A 25218-nucleotide genomic window follows, 5' to 3' on the forward strand; every position below is an offset into this window, starting at 1 on the left:
CTATCATCTGGTTAACTCTATGTTTGATTGCATTAGTGGGGTAGATAAAAAACAAAAATTCAATTTACGGCGCTTTGCGTCACAACGTCTCGCCCCGCACTACGGCGCTGTGGCGCAAAACGCCGTACGCCCCCTGAAGAAGACTTTCGGATGAAGACGAAACAATTGTCGGAAACGATAAAAACACAGTGAGTTCATTAATTTCCCGTTACATATGTGTATAGACATCGAATAAAAAATATATATAATAATTAAAATAAAATGCTAAATAAATACGCAACACACCTTTTCTTACAAATTGAACGCCGTTCACAGCGTCTCCAGTTGTATTGTTAACGCTCTTATTTTTTCTTAAACTTTCAAAACTGAGGTGTTCGGACAACTGTTTGATTTGCTCCTCTGTGTACTCCTTCCCTAAGAACTTGCACATTTTGCGAATCTGTTTCGGCAAATCCTGAAAATGAACAATATTTAATAACACTTCTAGGAAACACAAAGAATCTCTCAAAGGATGAAAATTTAATATAATATTAACTAGTAATCCGCCCTGGCTTCGCACGTGTAGTAAGGAAGATAAATTTGTATTTTATGTAAACTTTAAATTATTCAAATTTTTAATAATTTAGATCATAAATTTCCAAACTACTAACTAAGTCAAGAGACTCCTTTTCCAAAATAAACTGATACCTCAGTCTCGCATAGCCAAATTACTTTTAAAATCCTATCTCGAGTCTTTTTTCCTATTGATACAAATACTTAGCAATTTAAAAATTTTACGGTTGGTTAAGTAAGTAAACTTGACATCATTTTCTAATCAAAATTTAACAAAATAAATAGACATAAAATTTAATAATTATTCAATAGATAATGAAAAAAATTACTACAAAAATGCTTAAATATAAGTTTACTTGAAAAAAAAATCTTTCGTTCCTTCTTTCTTATCAAGTGTTTTTAATAAATATAATACTAATTACGTTACTATTATTATTTTATACAGTATCTTGAAAGTTTCAAATAAGAACTCAAAAGTAAAGAATGAACGAAAAAAAGAGAAAAACTCAGGGGGGGAGGTTTATGTGGACCCCTGGGAAACCGATATCGACCCCTTAGGGTTGATATCGAACACTTTGATAATCCCTGCTTTAGATTGTAATTTTTATAAGTCTGTATTTTTTTTTTTGTAAATTATATAAGTTAATGAAGTTTTAAAATCGGTTGAATAATTGTTACTAATTTTTAATAATTTTTTTTTATTACAGACAATTATACAAAAATTCATTTTTTTTAATATTAGTATAGACAAAAAAACTACCTCAAAAAAAATTTCTAGGAGACAATTCTGAAAGAGCATTTTAAGAATAATCATGAAGGATACACAAATAGAGTAACATACAAAAAATACATATACAATGTCTTTAAATTGAGGACTTAAATTGAAAAAAAATATGAAGTACCTTAATCATGTCTTCATAGAATACAAAATGTAAATTGGGCTCGTGCCTCTTTGTCCATGCCTCATTTGTATGAGATACGATAGGTGTCCATGGTACTGAAAGTGTAAATATATATATATATATATATATATATATATATATATATATATATATATATATATATATATATAATTATTATAACCCTTATGGTCTCTTCCATAGACTGTCATAAAAAACGAGACTAATCCTTACAACACTTTATCATTAGAAGGATTTTGTTAGTAGGGAGACTTTGTACAAAAGTCGATTGCTTGGGTACATCTGTCCCATTCGTGTTTCAACCGCTAACCAGTTGTGTTTGCATGGCTGTGTTTCGGTTTAAAGGATGGGATATGGCGTGAATTTACTGGATACAGAGGAATAACACCTGAGTCCTCAGGAATGGCAACGCATGGGGGGTATTATGGGCGAAACAGTATACTCTGTTATGTCTATGGTACTGCTCATGTCTATAAACGACGGTTACTACTTTCCTTCAGTTGGGCCGTCAGCTTGTTTGCCATTCTAAGTTGTATAAAAAAAAAAGTTAATACTCGTACGCTTGGCAGGCGGGTCGGCAACCGTAGTTAAACTTTGATGATGTTTTAAAAAGGACGTTGCTGTCTCCCTCGCCCTCTCTTAGTCGCCTCTTACGACACCCACGAGAAAGGAAGGGTGACCTACTCTATGCCAGGACCACGTCGTGATCACGACGTGGTACAATCCACGTCGAAACGTCGGCAATAAAGGTATCTATGTACTATTTACCTGCAAAGATTTTTTCATCGCGTTAAGTCCCGATTGTGTATTAAAAATATGTGTAAACAACGCTAAAGTTTAATATTCACTAAACGACAAATAAACTAATAAATAATAATTAATAATAATATAAAAAAAATTAAATATGAATATAATAAAATAAATAATAATATAATAAAAAAAAATCATCGCACTCAAGACACACTGAAGTCACCAACCACCCAACAGGCAACTAACACACACACACACACTTGACGTGTGTAACACACTACAGCCATCCAACACAATTCATACACCAAACACACAACCACTCACAAATACATTATACACTCAAAAGAGAAGGCGACGTAGAAGACGGACATAAAAAAAATAAACAGGGGTCTGATGGCGTGAATTTACTGGGTACAGAGGAATAACATCTGAGTCCTCAGGAATGGCAACGCATAGCGGGTATCATGGGCGAAACAGTATACTCTGTTATGTCCATGGAACTGCTCATGTCTATAGGCGACGGTTACCACTTTCCATCAGGTGGGCCGTCAGCTTGTTTGCCATTCTAAGTTGTATAAAAAAAAAATTTAAAAAAATGTCCCTTTTTTCCTGTAGGTTACAGGACGGGGTATGTATTAAAGCCGACGTAAGTCGAGAAGGTGAAAATTATAATAAAATAATAGTACTTACATAAATCTCTTCGGAACGCCTCCCAAAATGTCGGAAATCCAGTTCTCAACAACGATTTGGCGACCATTTTGTGGAGATAGTAATACGACACCGCCACGTCTCTAGGATCGCGGCCAACGTATACCACCTTGGCCGTGCTCAACAGTTTGGGTGGTAAAAGTGATAGAGGCAGGTGGGTCTTGATGAATCGAGGCGACGGTGCGTTCTCTATTATCTTCCAACTTGGACACCTAGCGGCGGCACCTAGACCTTGGAAATTTCCTAAATTCATAAAGTTTGTCTTGATCAGCTCGAATGCTATATCTGGTATTTTTGCTGTGATCCTGTAACAAAAATACTTTTTTTTATTTAATAAAATCTTATAATAAAATTGTAACTTGACGGTGTCTGTACATGGGAGATGTTTAAGAAAAAATGATAGAAGAGGTCTTAATGACACCAATAGAAATCAAAACAATAGGTTTAAAAATTTTTGTCTGTCTGTATCACACGAAAACTACTGCACCAAATTAGATACTGTTTTTACAGGCGCCATCCTAAAGATCAACCCAAAATTTGGTATATGCTTTATCTTATATTTATCTTTATACGCCGTTTAGAATTAGTCTATTTTATTTGTTTTCCTACTCTTGAAATACACGAATAGCGTTGCGATCAAAAACTAGTATTTATATAAAATATTATTAGTCTTCAATCCCGTTTGAAATATTTCTTAGCTATTTCAAACTCTTGTTAAAATTTCTAAATACCTCTTCTAATAAGGAATCTATCTGTTAAATTTACCAGCTTTTAAATCAAGTAGATTTGGAATTTCAAAATTAGTTGGTAATTAAAGGATATTTTATATAAATAATAAATGAACAATTGCTACAAATACTAAAAGGTATATATCGTCATAGTCGTAGAATACTGACGGATCTGACGAATATTACATATAAAGATCCGTCAATATTCTACGACTATGACGATATGTGTACTTTTTAAAGCATATTTTTTATATATACAAAAACAAGCAGTTAATTTTGAACGAATACTGATTTGTTAATTCATTTATTCTTTAGTACATGTATGTATAAAAGTATCCTCTTCCAGTAAACTATAGGAAAGTCTTAGAATACTCAAATACGGTACTAGTACTCACTGATATACATACATACTTAAATTTACATAAATAAATATATATAAAAATAAGTATTCTTGCACATATATAATTATACTGTATTATACACGTTGATGAGAATGCTAGATAGTATAATATCAGACGGGCCGTGTGCTTGTTTGCATACGGCCCTATAGCTTGTAGCCTTTGGACGCCTATAACACTAGGAATGTTACGCGCGTATTTCCGACCTTTCAGAAACCTTGATACGCCCTTTTTGAAAAATCCCATGCTGTAATCTCTAGCGAAAACCTCGGCAGGGAGATCATTCCACAACCTGAGCATTCGCGAGAGGAAACTCCTCTGAAACCATTCTGATTCTAGTGCCAAGAAAAATACCTGAACAAATGCACCTCCAACTATAAAAAAAAGTGCGAAGTATTCCCTGCCGATGGCGATATATGTACAATATAGATAGTTTGGGGGAAAAGGGATTGTTAGTAATGGAGACTGAGAATCCCATTGCTAGCAATATACCCGACCAGGTCAACCTCCTCGCGGTTCCCCCTGGAAACTATCATGGTTAATTCCTGATGAATTCATCATGATGGGCTAACTGGCCTGTTTTCATTCTCATCTATCACCCTTCACTGGTGCTCCGCCAGCGTATCCCGTTAGCGCAGGCGGGGTTACCATACCATTTTCACCCATCAAAAAATATATATATAAATAGTTTTTAAAAATAATAAATAACATTGTCAAATATATACATACTCACTCTAGCATTGGAAACCTTTCGTATAAAGGTATGCTTTTAGCTGTGCTGTAGTCCAAATCATTCATTAGTAACCATATCAACTCCTGAGTCCACGTTGTACCTGCAAACAAAAATATAATGTATTATTATTTAACATCATCATGTCAGCCGCTGCTGAACATAAGCCTTCCCCATGAGCGGTTTCGCCAACAGTTGTCACGCTTGACAGGCGGATTGGCAACCGCAGTTTGACTTTGGTGATGTTTTTTTTATACCACTGAGGTGGCAAACAAGCATACCGCCCACCTGATGGTAAGCGGTTATCATAGCCTATGAACGTCTGCAATACCAGAGGTATTACGCGCGCGTTGCCGACCCTGAAGAAACCTCTTTACCCCCTTTTGAAGAACCCCATGCTGTAGTCTCTTGGGAAAACCTCGGCAGGGAGCTCATTCCATAACCTGAATGTTCGTGGGAGAAAACATCTCTGAAACCGCGTTGTACGCGACCATTTAGGCTATAAGGTATGAAGGTGAACTCCCTGTCGATGGCGAGCCGTACGATGATAGAAAGTGGCCGCAGGCATCATATTGAATAATTCCTCTGAGCACAATCCGTTGTATAAGCGGTAGAGCACGCAGAGTGAGGCAAAATCTCTCCTAAGACTTAAGGGTTCGATATCGCTTGCAAGCCTGGGATCATCGACAATTCTCATAGTTCGTCGTTGCACTGAGTCGAAGGGTTCAAGCTTGTATCTAGGTGATCCCGCCCATAAGTGACAGCAATACTCCATATGGGGCCGGATTTGCGATTTGTAAAGCATTAATCGCTGATCCGGCGTGAACTAATGCTTTGCTCTATTGAGCACATCAAGTTTTTTGGATGCCAGCTTCACCTTATCTTCGAGGTAGCCACGGAACTGTACGTCACTAAAGATGTCGACACCAAGGATCCCAATGCTTTTAGAGATGTTAAGAGACGTGCCCTGAAACTGTGGGGCCACATGTTCCAATGTTCTTCTAAGAGGAGCACTGCTTCCCATCCCTCGCCTTCCTTTTGTCGCCTCTTACAAAATCCACGAGCAAGAATGGGATTGCCTATTCTAAGACAGGACTTCTTCGTCATCATCATTGCAGCCATTATTCGTCCACTACTGGATATAAGGCTGCCTCTATTAATGGATTTTGCTGATAGTTGCTGGAATTAAATAGATAACCACAGTTAGACTTTGGTAATGTTCTAAAAGCTAAATTTAAAAACAGCTTCGTTTTTACATATAATACGCAGGAGTGACGACAGTATCCTGAACATGTTTGTAAATAAATTAGATAGTCCTTTCGTGAGAATGCTCGCCGAGAGGACTAGATAATTATTAGTGATTAAGTACTTAAATAGTTTTTAAGTACACTTACAAAAATGGATCCAAGTTGTCTAAAATAAATAAATAAATTTAAAATTAAATTATCTTCCCGCCGTTATCCCAATTATATAAATTTTGGGGTCGGAGTAATAGGTTTTTACCGTAATTATCCAGGGTTTTTGACTTTCAATTTTACGATCAGCCGTCTACATGACGTACTAATTTATTAATTTAATAATTGTTTATAATAATTTGTTTTTTAAAGTAATCGAAAAAGAAAATACTCAAGTAATAAATTCATCTTTCGATACAAATATATAAGTGGTCTTAATAAAAGCAATAGAATTAAAAATAATAATTTTAAGAAATTGTATTTATCTTTCTCGTATAAGTTCTGACATCACACAAAAACTACTGCACGATTTTGGATGCGGTTTTCACAGTTGCATTCCTGTAGGTCTAACATTAAAACTAATGCATAATGCCATCTAGACTGATCTGTCTCATTTGTTTTCATCGACACTATTATCATGTCAGCCTTTTTATTTAAGCCAAGGGGATTAATTGGCAACCGCAGTTAGACTTTAGAGATGTTTTAAGAGGAACGCTGCTGCCCATCCCTCGCCGTCCCTTAGTCGCTTCTTACGACGCCTACAGGAAAAGAAGAGATGGTCTATTCTATGCCGGGACTACACGGGAATTTTACTCATTGATTTTCTCACTTTTAAAATCCACGCGTACGAAGTTACGGGCAAAATGCTAGTATTATAATATAATATAAGTTTTTCGCTTTCAATTGCAATGTGAAGAGGGTTTTTTTTTTATTAATGATAATGAAATGGTAACCTCGCCTGCGCTAATGGTATACGCTGGCGGGGCACCAGTGAGGGATGATAGGTGACGATGAAAAGACAGGCCAGTTAGCCCATCGTGATAAATACACTTAGAATTCAGCACGATGGTTTCCAGGTGGGACCACGGGGAGGTCGACCTGTACCCTATATAATACACCCTATATTGTTAGCAATGGGACTGATAATCCTCATTACTAACAATTCCTTTCCCCCAATATAAAGAGGTTGTTCTCAATTCAAATTCGCCAATAAAAACATGATTATTTACTTTAAGTTACTGGCTGTTTGGAACAAAAAAAAATTAATCTATTTTAATTAAGATCAGTCGAATTCTTTTTTTTGTCGTGTTTGTGATTATAAAATTATCACGACAAAGGAATATGGAAAAAGTACACTGTACCAAGTCGGAACGGGCAACTAGTTATAAATAAAAAGATAACTGTAAAGAAAATCTATCAAACGCTATATAATAATAAACAGATCACCAGTGCTTCGCAAAGTTGAACGATGGATTATTGTGTCCGTATTTCGAGCTTATGACGGTATCGTACTATGACGTAAGCACGATCACAAATGCACCGGCACGTGCTTCCGCTCCAAATTCAAAATAGCTGTACAGAGTGGAAAATAAGCAGTAAAACCTAAGATAAATAGATTAGAAATTGCAGAGAGTATTCACTCTGGAAGTTAATAATAATCTATGGTCTACAATGGATATGGATACTCGAATTTTTATACGAACTTATAAAAAAGTTTGTATAAAAATTCGAGTTTCCAAAATCATCCGCTAGAGATGTAGCTAAGTTTTTAATATAAACTCACTCTACACAGTGATAATCAAATAATTATGTTTATATATTATGTTTTTTTTTTTATACAACTTAGAATGGCAAAAAAGCTGACGGTCCACCTAATCAAATAATATTTTATTGTTTTGTGTGCGTTTGATTTGTCTAAAAGATTTATAAAATCAGACACTTTTTAATAGTACAATAAGAAATATGAAATAATACAAAAGTATACAAACGTTAGCGCATAATTTAAAAATGAATTCTTAAAAATGTCAGCCATTATAATGTTTGTAAATAATTTTAAATCAACTCGCACTTGATCCGGTTTTTTATCTACGCTTCCATTACCTAACTTCAAACGTGTCACTTTTATAAAGATATCGACTGATCGAATGAGAATTATGTTTTTTTTTTATACCGGTCGATTTATCTTAATGAAGATATTAACCAGTGCTTATACTATATGTGAATACTGAATACACAATGCTAACTATGTCACCTCAGAGGGAAAATATTGTTAGTAATGGGGAGGTTATTCCTCATTGCTTTCAATATACCCTACCAGGTTGACCTCCACGTGGTCCCCCCTGGAAACCATTGTGCTGAATTCTAAGTGTATTTATCACGATGGGCTAACTGGCCTGTCTTTTCATTCTCACCTATCATCCCTCACTGGTGCCCCGCCAGCGTATACCGTTAGCGCAAGCGGGGTTACCATTTCATTATCATTCATAAAAAAAAGTCCTCATTGCTATCAATATACCCTATCAGGTCGACCTCCACGTGGTTCCTCCTGGAAACCATCGTGACTAATTTATCGTTGAATTTGTCACAATGGGCTAACTGACCTGCCTTTTCATCTTCACCAATCATCTCACACTGGTGCCCCGCCAGTGTATACCGATAGCGCAGGGTTATCATTCCAGTATCATCCATAAAAAAAAATCTATGCCAGTTCTCATGCTTGATTGACTCACGATGATTTATATTAAAACCCGAAATAAAGAAAATCCGAAAAAAGATTTGTGTTACTATGGCACAAACATGATGGAAGGGAAAGAAAGGAAATTGTTAGTTTATATATTTTGCTTATTAATTTTTTTTTTTATTTTGTTGCTTTTTAATTTTCATTCTTTTATCTCTTTTACTGTGTATTATGTGTATGTTTGTATTGTAATTTGTGTATTGTATGTAATGAAAATAAATTGTCTATCTGTCTATCTAACCAGCGGGTCAACCATAAAATGATATTCCGAAATTTCGGACTCAATTTCGTATTTTTGTCTATACCAAAATCGGATATACCAATAAATGGAGTTTAACATTTCGTTCGTCATACATCCTATCATAAAAGTCAAAAGTAACAATATTTTAACATTTTTAATATTTCCATACGGCATGTATTATATAATTTTAACATCAAATTTCTGTTTCGTTTAGCTCAGAAATTTCGGAAAACATTTCATGGTAGACCCTCTGGACTTTCTTATTAGTAATCCAGAAGATATTAAAAGGTAACAAATATGGGTGAGTAATATATAGCATTATCTATGTATTTTAGTTACAATATCTATCCAATATTAATTCAATAAAGAATATGCTTAAAGTCTGTTATACAAAAAATAATATTGAATTGAACAGATTTTCAAAAATATGTAATATAAATAAATGAGTGAAGAATTTTTTCCGCCATCAATGTCCAGAGAAACCCAATATATAGATATCAGATCGGTATTCATATTACCTATGCCTAGTAACAAGAAGGGCCAATCGTCAAAAAAACTTTGAGGAATACTGATTATTGAAACAATAATTAAAATTTAACCTTATTCCGTCTATCCATATGATGGAAAATTACCAATATGCTCATAAGAAAAGATTGTGCTTAAGCATGGATTAAAGTTGTAAACTATGTATATAATAGTGAGTAGGGATATATATTTTCATTATTACATGTATTACATCTCCATATTTAGTAATAATAGGATCTCCATCGTGCCTCCAATCAAACAGTTTATAATTACTCCTCTCCATCCAAAGGTTGCCTGGAAGAAAACGCTTTTAGCGATAAGGCCGCCCATTGTTTTCTCATTGTGATTATTTCTTGTTATTGTTTGTATTTATAATAGGTTTACTGTTGTAATCTTTTAGAGGAAACAATAAAGAGTATCTATCTATCTATCTATCTAAACATTCTTACCTGATCTTGGAAAGGTGATAACCCATATATCATCAGGTCGCACTTCCATGTTGTATATTGCTTCCGCGTGCTTCTTGAAAGATCCAGGCATTACGTATCCGTGCTTGCCGCATTTCACGAATTTGCTTGAATATCCTAAAAACACAATAATAAGTAAATCATGAATGGAACACTATTATTGTTATATCAACCATTAACTGTCCACTGCTGGGCATAAGCCTCTCCCATAAGGTGGGTGTTGCCAATAGTCGCCAAGCCTAGCAGGCGAGTCGGCAACCGCAGCTAGGAATATTTTGTTTTGACGAAAAAATAAATAAGCAAAAACATATTACGTCGACTCAAATTTTAGTTTTTTTTTTTTGAAAAAAGTGAAAAAGAAAGTGGTAAACGTGTGGTCCATGAGCAGTACCATGGACATAACAGAGTATAGTGTTTCGCCCATGATACCCCCCATGCGTTGCCATTCCCGAGGACTTAGGTACTGTACTGTAATTGTACTGTTCCTCTGTACCCTGTAAATTCACGCCATATCCCACCCTTCAAACCGAAACATAGCCATGCAAACACAACTGCTTTACGGTTGAAACACGAATAGGACAGAGTTACTCAAGCAAATGACTTTTGTACAAAGTCTCCCTCTGGATGACAATAATGATGAATGATTTTATATTTCGAGTTTTCCTTTTCTTACACTCTTTTTTTTCACACTTTCGACAACTTGAAAATGAAACGGTTTAGTGACACATAACCATTACGACAATGGGTCTAGCCGAAATTTTTCTATTAACATTCTACTAACAAATTTTGTACCAGTAAAAAAACTTTGTACCCATATCGTACTTATTTGTACTGAATGTACTAATAAATATTTTATCAAAAATATTAACAGGTGTAATCAACATTATATGTCATATTAAGATGATAATCACATAAAGATAATATAGTAATAAAATAAATATATATCTATTTAGATATCGAATTGGTTTACAGGCTTTGCGACTCATAAGCATTTTGCATATTGAAGAAAACACGCACGTTGGACATGTTACGAACGGCTTGACCTATTTTTTTCCTTTATAATACAGGAGTGGTTTAAAAACAAAAAAAAAATGGGAAAAACTCTACGGTTCAACAAAAATTAAAAATAGATAATTTTGTATCAGAATCGCTATTTCAGATTAGGTACTTTAAAACAGACTTTAACATATATATATATATATATATATATATATATATATATATATATATATAACATATATATATATATAGAGAACTTCACAAGAATTAACCACGATGATTTCCAAGGAGAACCGCGTGATCGACCTGATAAGGTATATTGCTAGCAAGACGGCAGTTAATTCCCATTACTAATACTCTTTTCCCCTATAAGGAGAGTTTTACCAATAATTATACGCTTGGCAGGCAGGTTGACAATCACAGTTAAGCTTTCAGAAATGTTTTAAGAATACTCTATCCCGGGTCAATTCGGACAAGTTTATTTCTTAAATTATCCCGACCGTGAATCGAAACCGAGACGTCATTTCCGCAAAACGACGTGCTCACCACTGCACCATGATGGTCAACCATATAGGGAAAGTTTTTAATATTGTTTTTTTTTTTTGTTTTTTTCAATCAATTAGGGTTTACTTGTTAGTTTTGTATTAATTTTCTCTGAAATGATGTAAGTAGTAGATTCTTTTTTCAAAGCAGTATAAGTCTATGTGTTTTATAATATTTGAACAATTTATTATTGATTATTTTATCACTTCATAGTTTTGTTTGTCTGTTTTATTATAAAATAATTTTATGATATCTTTCTTATAAGTGCGTAATAATGCGTTTAGGGTACTGTTGGGGCTGTCCCAGTTTTGTAGTATATCGGGAACGTTGGCCGAAGTGCGTGTTAATTGTTTCTACGCTACTAAAGAGAAAGCGGTGCACATCTCTGATGCGTAGGGTCCGGGACAGCTCTAACGCTATCCTTAGTGTATTTGCGAACCGTCCAAACTGCCAGTATTTAAATCATTGCAGAACGATTCACATGCTGGCTAACATACAAAAAAAGTAGGTTAAGATAATGTTATTTATTATAAATGTCAAAATTTGATTTAATAATTTATATCTGATACAAACTAATATTGTTAAAATTTTGTGGGCCCTGGTTGCCTTGATTAAAGAATTTATTTAATGTAATATTGCTACGAATAAATTTAATTTAAATGTAAATAAAAAATGCGTTGTATTTTTTTTTTACATTTAGACGTGGTACATAAGCGTCATGGCGCGAAATCAACTCACTCTTAGCCGATTTTTATTGAAACATATTTGTTCTGATAACGATTATGACTTTATCAGTGTTTAGTGAGGCAGAACACTCACGTAGCATGACGCTGCATACCCTGTGAGTACTGCCATAGATAATTTATTTATTTATTACTTTATTTATTTATTTATTACTTTATTTATTTATTTTTTTATAATATAGCTAATTAAGATTGTTTTCAATAAAAAAAAAAACTATTTTAATTGTTACACAACCATTTATTTTGATTTCAAAACAGAAGTACTGAAGCGTTTTTGATAAAATTTCTATGAGGCCAATCTGGAAATATATCTTCACTACATAGTATAAAACAAAGTCGCTGTCGCTGTCGCTGTCTGTCCGTCCCTATGTATTCTTAAATCTTTAAAACTACGCAACAGATTTTAAAGCGGTTTTTTTTTAATAGATAGAGTGATTCAAGAGGAAGGTTTATATGTATAATACATGCATAATATAGTAGAGGAACACTGATAATATTAGAAGTTTCATATGTGATTTTATGTAATGTGCACCCGAGCGAAGCCGGGGCGGGTCGCTAGTTTCAAATAAAAAAAGAATTTTCCAAATCGATTAATAACTGACAGAGTTATAAGGTAACAAACAAAAAAAAATACACCCGAATGTAGAATCTTCGTCTTTCTAAAGTCATTCCGAAATACTAGGTATTACTGTAAAACTATTGTACCCCTTTGACTCCACCGTAAAAAGGTCAAATAATGTTTGCCTGTGTATAAACTAGCTATGTCCCGTGCCTTCGCTTTCGTGAATTAATAATAAAGTATTCTTTATGCCAAGTTAGAATATAACCAAACCGTCTGGGGGAAAGGGATTGTTAGTAATGGGGTCTAATGAACCCATTGCTAGTAGTATACCCTATCAGGTCGACCTCCACGCGGTTCCCCCTGGAAACCATCGTGGTTAATTCTAGTGAAATTCGTCACGATGGGCTAACTGACCTGCTTTCATTCTTATCTATCATCACTCAGTGGTGCCTCGTTAATGTATACCGATAGCGCAGGTGGGGTTACCATTCCATTATCCCCCATTAAAAAAAAAACCAAACCGTCTAATAAAACTTTATTAAAATCCATTCAGTAATTTTTTCGTGAAAGACCAACAGACATCCGTCCATAATATTAATAGAATGATGTATGTGTCTCATAGCTTATTTTCTAAACGAGTCGATGACATGATAAAAGCAATAATAAGGAAGCGTAAGCATTGCCTCTTTATCACGATTTAATGTAATTAAGTTTATGTAATTAAATATTCATTTTATTTATGTATATTTCGTCATAGTCGTAGAACACTGACGGATCTATATATGTAATATTTGTCAGATCCGTCAGTATTCTACGAATATGACGATATTGTTAATCTTTATAATCTGTATCATTATTTGAAGGGAACAATAAAAATTTTTCATTCATTCATTTATTTATCATTCATTCATTTATTCATTTATTTATTCATTCATTCATTAATGGCTTCATTCATTATATAGGTGCAGAAAACATTTGCTGCATGCTAATTAATTTGTAACTAATTTTTATCCGCAAACTTCGTCCACATAACTGGGGCAACTTAATTGATATTAAAAGAAACTATGTTCATCTCCATTCCAAATACTTCATCACCATCATCCTATCAGCCGTTAATCATCAATCACTAAACATAGGAAGAAGCTCTATTGCCAATAGTTATTACGCTTGGCAGTTTGTTTTAATTTTTTTTAATGGGTGATAATGGAATGGTAAACCCACCCGCGCTATCGGTATACACCGGCGGGGCACCAGTGAAAGATGATAGGTGAGGATGAAACAAGTCAGTTAGCCCATCGTGACGAATTCAATAAAAATTGTTCACGATGGTTTCCAAGGGGAACCACGTGGAGGTCGACCTAATAGAGTATATTGCTAACAATAGGGGTGTCAATCTCCATTCCTAACAATCCTTTATCCCTTAAGCTTGGTAGTTAGACTTTGGTGATAATTTAAAAGGAATGCTACAGCTCATTCCTCCACCATTAAGTTTCCTTAGGCCCTCTTACGACATCCACACCAAAATACCTACTGTATAATAAAGTTAATCTTTTTCAATTTATCGGCAAATTAAAAAAATAAATTTTCAAATATTTTTTAAATCAAATAACAAAATTTAAATAACAAATGAATAGATATTGAATGACTAATACTCTAATTCGATATCAGACCATTTAGATATAAAAAAATATTTAGATAGATTTTATATTTAAATTTTGACTTGTAATGTAGACGTTGGCAGCTTGTATAGGTATTTACAACTAGAATAAGCCTTCCAACTGATAATTCTTTATATAATACTCGGCTGTTTTCAGATAAAATATATTTATTTCAAGGCCGAATCGTGATCAAGATTATATCTCGAGCCTAGATCGTAAAGTATTTTCGTTCATACTTTTATATCTTAATTATAATTTGAGGAGTATCACGGGCGACACAGTATACTCTGTCCACAGTACTGTTTATGTCTATAGGCAACGGGTACTTTCCATCAGGCGGCCCATCAGATTGTTCGCCATTTTAAATTGCTTAAAGAATTCCGTTAAAAATCCCGCGTCACGATGTTCCTTCACCCTCATCTTCAAAATCCCGCAAATGAAATTAATGAAACTTTATATATTATATACTTTATTGCACTTGTAAATTACATTGTTAATGCATTTATAAATATTGTGAGCAAGGCTGGACTTATCTCTGACAGAGATCCCAATGCAGTTAGAAAGTATGTTGTAGCTTTAAGCTTGTAAGTTGTAGCACTTCAGCTGTATTAGAGTACATAAACAAATATACAGTTAAATAAAATATTAAGATACATAATAAAATATTACATAAATAGATATACTATAAATAAATATAATACCTACCTACTTATACAATAGATGTTAAAATAAATGATATAATAATGTAATATACTACCTACAATAGAAATTTAGTTAAATGATTTTAAGGTTTGACAGTTCAATTATAAAAATAAATAAATTAATATTATGACTCAAACGAAAGAAAATCTAACTTCAACCTCTTCTTGAAAGAGGTAGAGGTTGATCCATCTTGAGAGATGGGCTGTTTTAATTCCGGTAAGACTAAATGTATACAGTAGGTCAACGGGTCGACGAGTATTAACAAATTTTATGATTACGACCGATAATAATAATAAAATTCATCAAAATAAAATACTGATTATTTCAGCCTGAGATCTATCCACTGCTAGGTACAGACCTTCCTCGATACCTTCCAATAGATGCAATTCTTAGCTTTTCGCGCTGGAAGCCATACATTATAGGTCCTTTTCATTTGAGAGTTTATACCTGTAAGTCACCACGCTGGTCAAGCGGGTTGCTGACAGGAAATTTTGGAAGGATTTTTAGGTATATTTTTTATTTTTTTTTTCTAAAAGAGTTCAGGAGAAGAGATAATATTTTACAATGTCGAAGGATGTGGGATACAATAGTGGGCATATATACATCGGAGAGATGAGCCCGCTAAAGAAATTATTTTGCAATAATAACCCTAGCATAAAATGGGCCACTCTATCCTTTCCAATGGGTGTTGCAAGAGGCGTCTAAGGGAACTTAATGTTCGAAGGATGTATAGAAGCGTCCCTCATAAAACATCTCCAAAGCCTAACTGTGATTGCCAATCCGCCCGCCAAGTTTATTATACGGGTATCGAACCCGCGATACCGACGGGTTGTTGAACTCCTCTACTAATAAAACTAAGTATCAGTAACAGTTCTTATGACACATAATTAAATAGATTACAAATACTGTCTACGCATTTAATTAAGTGTAAAATTTTGCATTTTTCCAATAAATTTACTATCTACACTCGCATGATAATACGAAGTCGCGGAATACATGTTATCAGTACAAGTGGTAGTGGTGTTTACCACTTCATTGAACTTTACTTTAACCGACTCAAAGAGAATAAGGCTTCCATTAATTGTGTTTTATTAGCTACGCAATATTTTTGCCATTTAGATAGATATATGATTTATTTGCATCATTTACAGCACACAAATAACATTAGCTGTCGATACATACTTAAAAAGAAATAAAACAAAACATATACTGTGCAGAACGCACCTTTTTAGAGAATATTTTTAAATTTTATATTTTTTTTTGTTTTTTGATATCTGACAATGTCACGATTTGATTATTATATTTGTTCTCTACCACTAGCAGCGACCGTCTTATTATTTCGTAAAAATATACAGTCCTTTTTCAAGAGCATATCTCTCGTTAAAATATTGGTCCTCTCGCTAATAATAAAACCATGGTGGTAGAGACGCGATCAGTTAAAAAAGCAAACGCAGCAAGTATGGAGCAAGGCCAATTTTCTACCGTTCAACACGGAAGCCCTACCAGCTCCACACCAACTGCTGGCGCTCAGCAGTCCGTTGGAATTCCCAGCGGCGCCGCTAGTTCTGTTTCAGGGTCTTCAACTACTGTAAGGAGTCGTACCTTACAAATAGAAGCGGATTATGCTAAAAAAATTGCGATGCTGGAGCGCGCTGCATTGGAGCGTGCCAAAGGGCGCGAGCGTGTGGTATTGGAACAAGAGCGCGCCGCTTTAGAACTACAAAAACAAGCACGTATCGCCGCCTTGGAGGAGAGAGGTAGTATACGTACTCGTAGTAGTCGTTCAAGTCACATCTCTAACAGAGAGGTACGAAAATGGTTAGACACATGTCTAGAGGCTATACCCTCAGTGGAAGTAAATGAGCAACCGCAGAACATTAAAATTAATACGTCCTGTAGTAAACCCACTACTAATAGCAATTGTTCTGCGGCATTAGCGGCACATTTACAAATACCGAACAATAGCTTCGACCCTGTGCCTACCACAGATACTCAATATCTTCGGCCTATTCTAAAAGAATCTAATGTGGCTAATAATTTCGAAGTTTGCACAAGCCCGGCGAGGGCCAGTTCTAGTGCGACTAAAATCAAACCGGTTTCCTCAACTATTAATAAAACTCCAAGTGATATAGCTTTGTTAGCAGAAGCAATTACATCACTTTCAAAAGAAAGTCAACACAACATAAAATTTGGAGATGGTCGTCTACCTTTTTTTGATGGCAAGCCTTTAGATTGGTTAACCTTCAAACGTGTATATGACAACACGAAATCAAGATATTCTGACTCGGACAACCTAACGCGTATCAATATGGCGCTGCGGGGAGAGGCACATGATGCTGTAGCAGTACTGTTAGTCTCCGCTCAAGACCCTACTCAGGTAATACAAGCATTAGCAACAAGGTTTGGTAGGCCTGAACTAATTGTTTTACAAGAAGTGGCAATGATGCGTTCCCTGCCAAAGGTCAATATCGATTGTAGTGACCTTCATAAGTTCGCTTGTCGAGTTCGTAATTCAGTAGAAGTAATGAAACTTTTAGAACAACGATGTTATTTAGAATCACCAGAACTTTTTCAATCTATTCTTAGTAAACTCACACCTCTATTACGGACACGTTGGGCTGACTTTGCAGCGTCTCATTTCCATCAAGAGGTAACTAAACTCGAGCTCTTAGCCTCCTTCCTCACTCAAGAGGTGGATCTACAGCTCAAGTTTGGTCTCCTCAATGAACCTATTTATTATAATCGAAGCAACAAAATTCGTTCGGTTGCAATTAACAAACCATCCACGTCCATTGTTCCATACATTTTTCAATCTGAAACTCATGAACAATCATCTAGTGTAACATCTCACAATAAAAAGATATGCTATTTTTGTAATGACGATCATAGCTTATCTCATTGTAATAATTTTAAGACATTGTCAGTTGATGACAGATGGAAATTTGTTAATGAGAAAAAACTTTGTCATAAGTGTCTTAGAAAAGGTTCACATAATTATAAAAGTTGTAATATTTCTAAGGAAATCTGCAACAATAAAAAATGCAATTCTAGACACCATAAACTATTACATATTGCTCATGTGGTTGAAAGTGAGGTTGAACATGGTGAATCATCTTCCACTCCTCAATCTGGAGAACTTGAAGGTTCTGATGAATCATCATGCAAACAAACGACTGATTTTATAGCTCATGCTAGTAACTCACTTCCATTATGCAATGTTCAACATCCATGTTATCGACCTTTCTTAAAAATTATAGCTGTTGAAATCTCTGGCCCACGTGGTAGTGTGAATACTTACGCTTTGTTAGATGATGGGTCAACCGCTACTTTTATAGACTCGGAGCTCGCTGCAAAAATTGGAGCCCGAGGACCTACTGTCAAAACTCTTTTAAAATGTGTCGGCGGGTTATCAAAACATACAGAAATAGAGTATGTAGATTTTAATATTAGAGGTTGTCATGTTGATAAGACGTATCAAGTCAAGCAGGCTCGTTCTATAAAAGATTTACAATTAGCTAAACAGTCTGTCTGTCCCCAAGATATTAGTAAATTTTCTTACCTTTCCGATTTGGCTTCCTATTTATGTTATGAGAATGCACAACCAAAAATTGTGATCGGTATCGATAACTGGCATCTTACCATACCGCAATCCATACGGAAAGGTACGAGAACGCAACCAGCTGCAATTAACACTGCTCTTGGTTGGGTTTTATTCGGTTTTAGTAGTAGTAAAACTGGTCCAGTTGATTTAGTGAATCATGTTCAGTGTAATGAAACAGATTTTAACAAGACAGATTTATTGGAAAATCTTATAAAAAATTATTACAAGTTGGATTCGATAGGAATTACTAAGAAAGAACCGCGTAGTGCAGATGATGAACGCGCTATTGAAATTTTAGAACGTACAGCTAATCGTCTTCCGTGCGGTAGATTCGAAGTCGGTTTATTATGGAAATCTAATAATCCTGTCATTCCTAACAGCTATCCTCTTGCTTTATCGCGTTTTTTAAGTCTTGAAAAGAAAATGATCAGTGATCCTACTTATGCTGAGCGTTATAAACAAAATATTCGCGATCTCGTTACTAAAGATTATGCCGAGAAATGTCAAAATGAACCTTCTTCTAATTCTGTATGTTGGTTTTTACCTCATTTTGGCATAATAAACCCCAATAAACCGGCAAAACTACGAGTAGTACACGATGCTGCCGCAAAAATCAAAGGTGTTAGCTTAAATTCACTTCTACTTACGGGTCCAGATTTATTGCAATCTCTAATCGACATTTTACTTCGTTTTAGAGAGGGTAAAATAGCTATGACTGCAGACATTAAGGAAATGTTCCCTAGGTTCAAAATTATCGAACAGGATAGAGATGCTCAAAGATTTCTCTGGCGCGACAGCCCTACTGATCCTATAGAAACCTATAGAATGTCATCAATGATCTTCGGAGCAGTTTCTAGCCCCTTTACAGCTATGTATATGAAAAATAAAAATGCTCTAGAGTTTAAAGATCAATATCCCGACGCGGTTCATGGTATTATATACGATACTTACATGGATGATTATATCGGTTCAGTAGATTCTAGTGATGAAGCAGCTCAGTTGGCGGCAGATATTGTCAACATTCATGCGCGCGCAGGCTTAGAGATGCGTGGATGGGTATCCAATGACCCTAAAGCGCTCCGTCTGTTGCCAAATCATCTTTTATCAGAATCGGTATCTAATATTAACCTAAACTTAGCGAATTTTCCGTCGTCTACACCATGCATCCGCGCTCTAGGATTATACTGGCACCCATCTAGCGACCTTATAGGCTTTAACACTTCTATTAAAAGTAATCAAGAAACTTTGCCTAGTTCGCTTACTAAACGTATTATATTGTCTTTAATTATGCGAGTCTTCGATCCATTAGGAATCCTCGCTCCAGTTGTTATTCGCGGTCGTATTTTATTTCAAAACGTTTGGCGTATGAATTTGGATTGGGACACGGAGCTCCCTCCTTCTGAAGCCATAGCCTGGAAGGAATGGTTTCAAGATTTAATTATTACCGCCGAGATAAAAATACCGCGCTGTTATAACTTTCATAGGTTGAAACCAAATCAAATAGAGTTGCACGTCTTTGCCGATGCCAGCGCTCAGGCTTACGCAGCGGTGGCATATTGGCGCTTCGTTTATCCTAATGGAGACGTACAACTTGCATTGATCTGTAGCAAGTCACGTGTAGCGCCTTTAAAACCATCTAGTATTCCGAGATTAGAGTTGCAAGCTGCATTAATAGCCGCACGTCTAGCTACAACCATCGTAGAAGCAGTCAAATTTAAACCACTTAAGCGCACATTTTGGTGCGATTCGATGAACGTTTTGGGTTGGCTTCGTAATGATGCACGATCATACAAGACATTTGTAGCTCATAGAGTAGGTGAGATAATAGAACTTTCAGATGTTAGTGAGTGGCACTGGGTTCCAACCGCTTATAATGTTGCCGATGATTCAACACGTTTAAGCCGAGGCCCTTTAACTTCAGACTCACGCTGGATAAAAGGACCTGAATTTATTCTAACTTCTGATTGGCCTAAGGAACCTGCTGTTTCCCATAATCAAACCATCCATACTAATACACCCGAGACTCACATACATCTCATTAACGAAATTGAGTCGAATAAGCCAATTTCAGCAGACGCACAACGTTTTAGTTCGTGGAATCGTTTAATTCGTGCCACAGCATATGCTCATCGTTACTTATCATTGTTACGTCTTACTTCATTAAGAAAAAAAGGCCTGAATATAGAACTCATTCATAAAGTAGAAGGCCGCATTTTTTCTTTTCGTCCGCCATCCAACTCAAACGTTGATCGACAACGCAATACAATACGTAGCACACTTACCGCGGAAGACTTACATTTGGCAGAAATTCATGTGCTACGTAAAAGTCAATTAGATTCTTTCTCACAAGAGATCAAATGTATTCAAAACGGTTTACCCGTGTCACACCGTAGTAGGTTATCGAAACTGCCAGCTATTATTGATAAAAATTCCGTTTTACGTCTATCAACACGCATTGTAGCTGTCTTTGGAATACAAGAAGATATGAAGCATCCAATATTACTCGATGGAAAGAATCCTGCTGTTCGGTTACTTGTATTACACTACCATCGCAAGGCGGCTCATGCTAACACAGAAATGGTCGTGAACGAATTGCGGCAAATATATTGGATAATAAACCTTAGGAGCACCGTGAGGTCAGTCGCATATAACTGTCAGTTTTGTAAGGTTCGTAGATCTACTACTTTCCAACCACCTATGGGCAACCTTCCAAAGGCCAGACTTGCCCACCATTGTAGACCTTTTTCGTTTGTGGGACTAGATTATTTCGGTCCTGTAACAGTAGCAGTTGGTCGAAGGAGAGAGAAACGTTATGTGGCCTTATTTACGTGCTTGACCATTCGCGCAATCCATCTTGAGATCGTCCACTCGCTTTCATCAGATGCAGCAATAATGGCTTTAAGACGATTTATAGCTCGCCGTGGCACACCTTCAGAAATCCATTCTGATAATGGAACCAGTTTTGTGGGCGCGAATAGAGAGCTTCGAGCCTTGTATTCAGAAGCGATGTCCGAGTTTGCTGCGGGTGAAATGATCAAATGGAAATTCATCCCTCTATCAGCTCCTTTCATGGGAGGATCATGGGAAAGGCTTGTGAAGTCTGTAAAGACAGCATTAAAAGTAACTTTAGGCAACAATACAAGATCGCCCACCGATGAAGTATTCACCACCCTACTTTGCGAGGCAGAAGCATTGGTAAACTCACGGCCCCTAACGCACGTCGCATGTGATCCACAATATCCTGAAGCCCTGACACCATCTCATTTTATATTAGGCTACTCCTCAGGTCGTCCTATTCCAGCCAACTTAACCGACAGTGACATGTGCAGTAGATCTGGTTGGAGAAGAGCACTGCGAATGGCTGATCACTTTTGGAAGCGTTGGATTACAGAGTATTTGCCCACACTATCACCACGAAGATTTGTAGGACAAGTGCCGCAAATTTCAGTTGGAGACGTCGTCGTAGTCGTGGACGGAACGTTACCAAGAGGTACTTGGCCTAAAGGCCTAGTTACGACTTTGTACCCAGGTAGGGACGGCGTGACACGGGTAGTAGACATCGATACCCAGGCAGGCGTAATTCGTAGACCTGTTAAAAGGGTTGTTCCCATCTGTTTAAGAGGGGAGCATGTGCAGAACGCACCTTTTTAGAGAATATTTTTAAATTTTATATTTTTATTTTGTTTTTTGATATCTGACAATGTCACGATTTGATTATTATATTTGTTCTCTACCACTAGCAGCGACCGTCTTATTATTTCGTAAAAATATACAGTCCTTTTTCAAGAGCATATCTCTCGTTAAAATATACAAAAGATGGCAAAAAGAAAGTACACTTTTTTTTATACTACTGAGATGGCAAACAAGCATACGGCCCACCTGATGGTAAACCAGGGGGAACCGCGAGGAGGGTGACCTGGTTGGGTATATTGCTAGCAATGGGATTATCAGTCTCCATTACTAAGAAGAGAAAGAGAAAGCCCGTATTGAATCGTAGAATATAGTAATAACGATAGTAACTTGGCATTGAGACGCCCATAGTTTGTTAGTAAAATGTAAGACAGAAGGTCTGTATATCATTGGGTCCTGATGTAGTTGGCGACTAGTAATACTTGACAATGAGTATTAACATATTTATTACCAAGAATTACTTAAATGAGTTGTACAAAAGTCGATTGCTTGGGTACCTCTGTCCCATTCGTGTTTCAACCGTGAATCAGTTGTTTGCATGGCTATTTTTCGGTTTGAAGGGTGGGATATGGCAGTGAATTTACTGGGTACAGAGGAATAACACCTGAGTCCTCAGGAATAGCAACGTATGCTACGTTGTTGTAAGTGATGACACATTGCATTCTGACTCGGTCAAAACGCGGAAAATATCTTTGAACTAGATCAGTAACGTTTGTAAATAGTCCATTCAAATGTATGACTGCACTGTATGGGATTATTAGGAAATTACTGTGTATTAGTTAATAGTGCTAAATACTGTAAACATGAGCGTATCTAAGTTAATTTTCACACATCTAATCGTAATCAATGTACCTGTCTATAGTAGTTGTGATTGAATTTAAAACTCATAGACGTGTGTCTGTACTGTCCGGTCCTCCCTCTTCGAAAGTTTTGCCAGTAGTTGCCACGCTTGGCAGGTGGATTGGTAAAATTTTTTTTTATACAACTTAGAATGGCAAACAAGCTGACGGTCCCCTGATGGAAAGTGGTAACCATCGCCTATAGACATGAGCAGTACCATGGACATAACAGAGTATACTGTTTCGCCCATGATACCCCCATGCTTTGCCATTCCTGAGGACTCAGGTGTCATTCCTCTGTTCCCTGTAAATTTACACCATATCACACCCTTCAAATCGAAACACAGCCATGCAAACACAACTGCTTCACAATAGAAACACGAATGGGACAGAGGTACCTAAGCAATCGACTTTTGTACAAAGTCTCCCTCTGCTGACCGTTACTAGTAAACGACTAAACCACTAATGAGATAATACTCAGCACAGCTTTTATTAATTATGTATTAAAGTACTGTAAAATACAGGAGTCTATAATAATCCACGCAATGCATTTGAGGTCGTCGTTCCATCTAAAGGGGACGTCCTTTGCATGTACAGGGTCGCCACTCAAGAACTTTTGTTCTCTAATTTTAATTATTTAAAATTCTAATATTATCCATGATCATTATCATATCAGCCGTTAACTGTCCACTGCTGGACTTATACTTATGGGGCTAGAAGTATTCCCCATCAGGATAACCCCACCAACTATAATGATAGATAGATAGATAGATACTCTTTGTTGTTTCCTCCAAAAGATTACAATAGCAAACTTATTATAAATATAAATAATTACAGGAAATAATCACAATGAGAAAACAATGGGCGACCTTATCGCTAAGAGCGATCTCTTCCAGGCAACCTTTGGATGGAGAGGAGTAATTATAAACAATTTGGTGGGAGGCACGATGAAAAATTATTTTATTAGTTATATTATCCCTACTCATATATATATATATATATATATATATATATATATATATATATATATATATTGATGCTAATGAAATACACTTTTTTACTGATAATTCCTATAACAACCAACACTACGGTTTTTTAAATTAATATCACATTGTTTTTTTCTATCCACATGTTTATTTTCCTATACAGATATTACGTGAAAATATCACAAAATGATTTTATTAATATCATCTATAATAATAACTTTAGTTACACAGTTAAATTAATACAAAATTTTCCCAATTACATTAAATTGTTATTCACATAATTAACTTATCCCTAACTTGACACAATCCATGTAATATTAAGTAGGTAATTATTAAAGTTTCTTCAAAGTTAGTTGAATAAAATAAAGTATATTAAGTACTTATTTTATTTTTAGTATTAATAGAATCACTAAAAAGATTGTGTTTCATAAAAAAACTACTTCAATTGTAGCAAAAGAAGTAACTTTAATTCGAAAACTAAACTAATGAATCGACTTTGATGAAATTTTTTGACTTTATTATTGACAATGTTGCTGTGGTTTTCAGTAGTATTTATTTGTTTAATTTTGTTTATATGTGTTTAATTTTGTTTAATTTTAGTATTGTCTAATTTTTTGTTTCGTTTACTTGTATTTTATTTTGTGCAAATTCTAGTGCTTACGAAATTACTATATAATTATGTATTATTAAGTATATAATTATGTATTATTTTAGCTGTTTGTTTGCCTTAAATAAATAAATAAAATAAATAAATTTTTATGGGAACAATTTATGAGTGTACCTTTTCAGGAAAAAATTTCCATACCGGTTTATAGCTGACAAAACTGTGGAGTAACACACATAAAAAAATACAATCGAATTGAAAACCTCTTTTTTAAAGTCAGTTAAAAATAATTATAAACTT

The 25218-nt window shown here is 35.4% G+C and overlaps 1 protein-coding gene across 3 annotated transcripts in view; it reads right to left on the reverse strand.

Moving 5' to 3' along the window:
• Positions 1–25218, reverse strand: part of LOC113513952 (sulfotransferase 1B1-like) — a 31417-nt gene that overhangs the window by 5694 nt on the left and 505 nt on the right. For 2 of the 3 annotated variants that reach the window (XM_052894211.1, XM_052894216.1), the window contains exons 2-6: positions 9974–10108; positions 4790–4889; positions 2913–3235; positions 1455–1549; positions 286–454 (exon numbers count right to left, since the gene is read on the reverse strand). In XM_052894211.1, coding sequence (XP_052750171.1) covers positions 286–454; positions 1455–1549; positions 2913–3235; positions 4790–4889; positions 9974–10108 — 822 coding nt within the window. The remainder of the gene's footprint in view (positions 1–285; positions 455–1454; positions 1550–2912; positions 3236–4789; positions 4890–9973; positions 10109–25218) is intronic. The other variant, XM_052894220.1, reaches the window with a different exon arrangement.

Source organism: Galleria mellonella, unplaced genomic scaffold, assembly GCF_026898425.1.
Source record: "Galleria mellonella isolate WM207_F2 unplaced genomic scaffold, CSIRO_AGI_GalMel_v1 utg116, whole genome shotgun sequence".
In the NCBI taxonomy this organism is placed as follows: Eukaryota; Metazoa; Arthropoda; class Insecta; order Lepidoptera; family Pyralidae; genus Galleria; species Galleria mellonella.